The 7,063-nt window shown below is 35.3% G+C and overlaps 1 protein-coding gene across 1 annotated transcript in view; it reads left to right on the top strand.

Annotated features, from left to right (window-relative positions):
• The first annotated feature begins 1,230 nt into the window (after positions 1-1,230).
• Positions 1,231-7,063, top strand: part of Hil (peptidase hillarin) — a 264,779-nt gene continuing 258,946 nt past the window's right edge. The window contains exon 1 of the mRNA XM_081743080.1: positions 1,231-1,993. Coding sequence (XP_081599206.1) covers positions 1,475-1,993 — 519 coding nt within the window. The 5' untranslated portion in view covers positions 1,231-1,474. The remainder of the gene's footprint in view (positions 1,994-7,063) is intronic.

Raw genomic sequence — 7,063 nt, 5'->3', positions numbered from 1 at the left:
TAATTTATATTAATACATAAATCTATATTGTATTATCTATTGAATTTAATCAAATAAATTTAATTCCTTCAGCGTTGCAAGAGGTCCACGAAAGGTATGACATAACAATATTTAAGCCAGTCTCGGACTGGGGGGGGGGGGTATAAGGCCTCGGCAGGAGCCTCACTTGAACGGTTCCATCTTCCCATCCATGTATCATGTAGGAGTCTCACAAAATATACTAAGTTTCACCTTATTTTTTAAAAAATTCTGCTTATTGTAATGACACTATATTTCCAGCTTCATTTACGCGTGGTAATGGGGCCTCAGGCTGGGAACCTGTTCTGTTTCTTTATTATATTACAATTGCCCCCATGTCTAACGACTAACAAAGGGCCTCAAGAGGACTCCGACTCATTTCAGCATTCAAGGGGCTCACTATACATTTTGACAATATAATGCTGGGGTCCTATTCTTCATATTGTTGAAATATATTCTTACTAGGTCACAAACAAAGGGCCCAAAACAGTACTTTATAATACTGTTAGTTTCATTCCAGTACTGGGACTCCAAGACTACATTCAATGCAGGGGTCACCGAATTCCGGGAAAGGAACAAACTACAAGGAGTAACTATTCTCCAACACAACAGACATGTTTTATCTTACTTTCCATGTTACCATATTCAATATGCATTATTATTTATTTATGTATTTATTTAGAGAGGGCCCTGGCAGGGATGCCTGCCCTCCTGTTCTGGCCAGTACGAGTCTGTTTTAAGCCATTGAAGTGTATTGTGTAATGACTTGTTATTTCTTTTAACTTCGATAAATATTCTTCATTGTATTCGTACAATTACTCTATCAATTTATAGTTTTTATGGAATAAATGATGTAACGCTAGAACAGTATGTGAGATCTAAGACTTGGGTGAACAAATGTTACTCCCGAGAATCGCGGAATCTCTCGTCTCGTCTAGATCCTCCATGTGAATTGTACCTGAATGAGAACCATCATTGTTGCGATTTCGTACTCTGAGAAGACCTAATAGTAAAAGAAGGAAATGGCGTAACAATAAGAACGCGGAGTTTGAAACATTGTTTGTACCAGTGAGGAAGGAAGAGTCACTCATACTGTGGCTGAAGGTAGATAGAGTTGCTGGTTCACGGGTTGTGATAACGCTCTACCTGCAACAGGTGAGACAGAGTGGGAGAGAAAGATTCTGGGAGGAGGGAGGGGAAAAAGCAGCAGGCGCTGTGGAGAGGAACGGGCTTGCGGGCAGTGCACGTTGTGGATGGTTGGCTGTGCAGACGTACTGACGGAGAAATGGCTGCCAACACATCCAGAACTGGGATTCTGTTGTGAATTGTGTGATTTATTCCGTCAAAAAATTAGTTCTTTTTTGTTAGTTACTACAAATTAGTGTTTATAGTTCTTTTGATTATTGTACGTGATATTTTGAAGTGTCGTGATAGTTCAATAGTGGTGAAGTCCATCATGTATCGTATGAACTTTTACGAAAGCAACTGTTTTCGGTGTAATCAAACAGTTTATCAAGTGGATCGTGTTGGCCCTCTAAAAGATTTCACGTTCTTTCACAGTGGATGTTTTAAGTGCGCAGTGTGTGGTACGAAACTTACCCTCAAAACTTACTACAACAACCAACATAAACAAGAGGATAAGGAGGTGTATTGTAGTAGTCATGTGCCCAAAATTGGTCCGGGGCATTTGGATGGCTCTGCCGTGGGCATCCGATCTGCCCTGAATGTTCCCAAATCGACAACGTTCGTCAATGAGCAAATTCGGGGTTTTGGTAAAGGGACCTTTGACGCAGAGGCACTTAACATTCGAGCTCATCTAAACCATTCTAAAGAGAATGGCCATAACTCGACACATAATGATTACCAATATGGAAGATTTGACGCCAGTGCTCTTCATATTGCACACGCCCTACGTGCAACGGAAATACAGAAGGCTTATGGAAAAGCAAGGGAAAAACCCATCGATTTTTACTTGGTAAGTACTTCTTTTTTAAAAATATTATTATTTGGGTTGAGAGTTCGCCGAAGAACAAAAAACATGGCGCTGCTATGCATATCGAAGCATATACACAGCGTAAAAACTAACGGGTCTCTTGGCATACAGTTCAGAGACCTAGTATTAAAGGTATGTCGCTTCACAGTCCCTCTTTCCTGTCGGTAACACCAATAGCTTTAAAAAGAAGTCATGTATTTTATGTATATGAACATTCGCTCCAGTATATGTATTTATTTTTTTTTTCTTCCTTATGGTTGGATATACTCATTCTCTTGGGTCAATTACCATCTTAGCCAAGAACATCCATTTCAAAGGATTTATATTTACATTGAACTTTTGTCAGATTCTGAATTCTGACAATGTTGGCTTCTTCTGACACTATTTAGCAAATGAAGCATAAGCTATAAAAGGCGATTAAAATGATTTCTTGAGCACTAATTTGCAGGCTAAGTAATTACTTTTTGATTGAAGTTTCTCTCCCAACATTTCTTCATGAATCCTTACCATTTCCACGTGTTAACCATAAATTTTACAATATCATATGTCATCACCCCAGCAACTATCACTAGGAGTTTACATTACAGCTGCGGCTTCCATTATAAATACTATTGTTCTGAAATTAGCGATGTTCAGCTTGAGTGTCTTCATTTCAAACTAACATGTTAACAAAAGTAATGTTAGTTTGGTGGAGTTCCAGCTTCAGCATCTTATCCAAGAACTCATCTCATACTTTTTACGCCAACTATTAACGACAAGGTTTTCTCTTCAGGTCATGAATGAATTTTAAGACGATCCTGTTTTTTTTTCTTTTTTTTCTTTAAAAAAAGTAATGGAGGCGTGGTTTGGCTACTGTATCAAATTGTTCTAACCCGAGCTACCAAAGTTTACAAAACTAGGCCTATCTTATAATTCTGAGTTCAGAAATGTGGCTAAGATGCATGCAGACTCAATAGTAGAGCGCTCTCCTCTGATCCGATGAGTCCTTGATTCGATTCCAGACCATGTAAGTTTGTAGTGGACAACATAGTGTATGTATGTTTTCTCGGATTTCTTCCATTTCCTCTTACATTATCATTCTACCATTTGTTTCCGTATCATTCCCTTTCTTTGCTCATCCAACTGAGACAGGTGCATTAAATTAAATAGTTTCGTCTTCAAATTCAGAAATATTGTTCTCTAAATGAAAATAAAATTATTGAAATTTTTAGTATACAAACATTTTTCCCCAAATGACATCTGAGGAATATTTTCAACATATGAAGTTTTGAAATGTGAGAAACGAAACACTCATCGCTATTTCTTTCATTTTTGTCTCGGAAATTTTCGTTTTCTGAAGTTATTACCTTCCCAGGGGATCATCTGAAGAAAATCTTGATTGCAATTGAAAGTATTGTATACTTTGTTTAGTTTTGAAATACCATTCAGTTTCACCAATCTCTCTCTAATTGGAGCAGATAGGGATTAATTTTCTTTACGGTATTTCTATATTTGAAAAGTTCACGCCGTTATTCTACCAAAAACTACAATGGTACTTTTCCTTGTTAAGCCATTGCTATACATTCTTGACAAATTCGTATTCAAAAAATCATTTTTAATTTATCTACCATAATTGTTCTAATGTAAATATTGAAATTAGTCAGCATATCTGTGGTGATTTCAGATTTCTGCCGGGGATAGGGGAGGACTTGTCAGTACATGGGGAGAAAGTCTACTGTGAAAATATTAGTAACCTACATTGATCATGAACTGAGATATACGAATCCTGGGGAGGGGGTGGAATTTTCATAACTGTCAGGGCCACCCCTGAAATAATCACTGGACACGTATATTAACACGTGTTGCATCGTTTCACCTAACAGCGTCATCTCAAAGTTATGACAGATAAATGATAAGATTTGTCACCACTACTTTAGGCGAAATGAGGATCCTTCTTTTGCCTAATCCTCGTTATGCCTAAAATGACAAGGATTAAAAAAAAAGAAACTTGTGTAAATAAAACTGGAGGGAAGAAAGTTTGTTTTGATCTGCATTCAATGTTTTTATTATTATTGATTTTGCAGAAAGGTGAACCTTTATCAGCTAAATTAAAGTAAAATAATTGAACTGTTAAGTTGTATTATTAGAACTTTTATTTTAATGAAGTCTACTTTTATTTCTCTCAACTGTACATTAATGAATTAACGAACATCGAACCAACTATTTATTAAATGTAAGCAAGTCAATTCAGCACTTAAAGAAATAAATTAAACATCTCACTAATCTAACCTTCTAGATGAAAACAATATAATAAAGTATCCAATTATAAAAATAAACCTATTTTATTGTAAAAATCGGAAAGGTCAATCAAAAGTTGAGTTTCGAGAAAATCAATAAAATTGGTCTCTAAAATATTCTCTTAGTATTTTCTGATCGTAGACAACAAATGCAAAATACTTTTTCAACTTTTCTTCCTATCCCCTTATAGTACTTATATTATCAAAAAAAATGAAATAAAATTTTTCAGTTTTACGTCCCACGCTTATGCCGGTTAGGCTAAAGGAAACGGTGATGATGAGAGATGAATGAAATGGTGGAATGAAGAAAGTGGGAAGAAACGGAAGAACCCCGAGAAAACCGACGCACACGGTGTTTGTCCATCACAAAGTTCACTTGGCGAGAGCAGGGTTTGAACCCGAGATCCCTAGCACCAGAGATGAACGCTCTTCCACTGAGCCACCGCAGCCCCTACTTACATTATCAATCTCTAAAGTACCAGTACTAACACTTTTTATGCTATTTTGTGAATACTATTCAACGGTATTCCTCTTGTGTATCCTTTGGTGTATATGGTCCGTAGTTTAGTTCCGAGTGAGTAATTGCAATGTATTGCTCTTTACACCATAAAATTTATATTTCCCACCTTAATCAATTGTTAGTAACTCTTGTACAATTACAATGAATTATTGACAACACGCAGCAAAATGGCTATTAAATTATACACTTCAATGTAGTTCAGTTGATTTTAAAATAATAATGTTTCTAAATTAACAAATATACATCCTAGAGTTCTATAACTAAGAAAGCACTATATAATTGGGTGGAAATACTTCCTGAGAATATTTACAATTGTGACATTGTAACATTGTCATGGTCTACTTCTTAGCTTCAATTGCAGTATTTAAATACGCTTGGCATTATATTTCATACTACTTGGCAATTTCTTATGATTATAAATTTTCTGAATTTAAACTTACCACTTGCTTCATAGACATTTCGATAAAGAATCAAACTTTGCTTGGAATGCCGTTTTAAGAGAATTTAGAAAAAATGAGTAAATTGAGAATATCTAGCCATTTTTCATAGTATAGCTATATGGATTTCGCATAGAAAATGAGTTGAAGATAAAATTCAGCTTTCCCTTCTATTCGTTTACACTGCAAAATTTTTGTGTCAGTTTACATCGATAAATCTACAAACATTGATTCGTTGTTAGAATGTCAACAAATCATTGTCAAAATTTCTTTAAAATAGTACGAAATAAGTTGTCAGTATCTTCTAGACAAGCGTGTTGTGTGTCAAATGGTCAATTGTAATACTTTAGATTGGCCAAAAATAAAAACTCTAGAAAGTACTGGTACTAATAATTTTACAGATTCATATAAATATTATATACTGTTAGTACTTTTGTGAATCTTATGATGTGTATGGTAGCTGCTTCATTTCTCAGTTCAGATACAACATTTCCAGTGATCACCCTGCATCGTGAGGCAATTGGATAGAGCTACTTGAGTAAAGAGATAGCAAACTCCATTAATGGAATTCAGATATGCCAGTGATGGGAAACGACGTGGTGATATACATATGTTTTCTAACTGAAAATACGTCTAGCTTGTAATAGCGTACGTCTAGCTTGTCATATCCGCTTGTGGACTATAATTTAAAACATGACTTCATTCTCTCGAATTTTTACCCGAGAGGGTAAAATCAAAATGCCTTCATTTGCACAAAAGGAGGTGCCCTGTAAAGAATGGTATGTAATCACAATTTATCATAGCCGGATGTGCATATGCTTGGAAGAAACACTTGCTCCCTTGATAATTGCATATCATTTGACCAATTAATAGTATCATGAAGCATTACAATAAATGATACTTGAGAGCCAATCTAATTTATGTAATAATTAGAAGTAGCATGTCTATAAAGGAATATGTAGTGTGTTACCATTAGTAAAACAAAATGACAATATATATACACCCCATCTGCTAGTTAGTAGAGTATTTCGTCACATATACTGTGCATAAATAAATAACAATTTCTTCCGACAAAATAAAAAAAAAAATGAAATGAAATTTTTGAGTTTTACGTCTCACGGTTATGCCGGTTAGGCTAAAGGAGACGGTGATGATGAGTAATGAATGAAATGGTGGAGTGAAGAAAGTGGGAGGAAACGGGAGAACCCCGAGAAAACCCACGCACACGTTGTTTGTGCACCACAAAGTTCACTTGGCGGGAGCAGGATTTGAACCCAAGACCCCTAGCACCAGAGGTGACCGACAAAATAAAAACTATTAGTTACTAATATTGGCAACGAACGTCACATTTTTAGCGCCATAAAAAATCTTTTTTTTTTGCGATTTTCTCGTAAACTACTCATGATAATTTACCGTCAATTGTGTAATTTTGTTCACTTCGATATGATCTACCGACTGACATAAGCTATGCTTTATTTTTTGGACATTTTGTTTCGCTAAACAGAAATTTGAATTTAAAAGCTAATGACAATTTTGGGGTATTTGTAGTTAATCATACATTACTAATTGCTGTGTTCCTAGTATCATAATGAAGAACTTAATGAGAGTGTTTTGAGTATCAGTTTAATCTCAATAAGTGCAATGGTTCTCTTATAGCATGAATTTTGAGATTTACAAAGAAATTCGTTTTCTTCTTTTTTTTCCGAAAATTACTCATGATATTGATTTTGCACTCGTGAATACCATCTCATCTTTGAGTATTTTTTTTTCTTCCTTAAACACTAATATTATTGCAAGGCTTTAATAGTAATAGTAAAAT

This window comes from Thermobia domestica, chromosome 16 (assembly GCF_964235325.1).
Source record: "Thermobia domestica chromosome 16, izTheDome1.hap1.1, whole genome shotgun sequence".
In the NCBI taxonomy this organism is placed as follows: domain Eukaryota; kingdom Metazoa; phylum Arthropoda; class Insecta; order Zygentoma; family Lepismatidae; genus Thermobia; species Thermobia domestica.
Note: the sequence above shows the minus strand (reverse complement) of the source record. Positions and strands in the feature narration are given on the sequence as shown.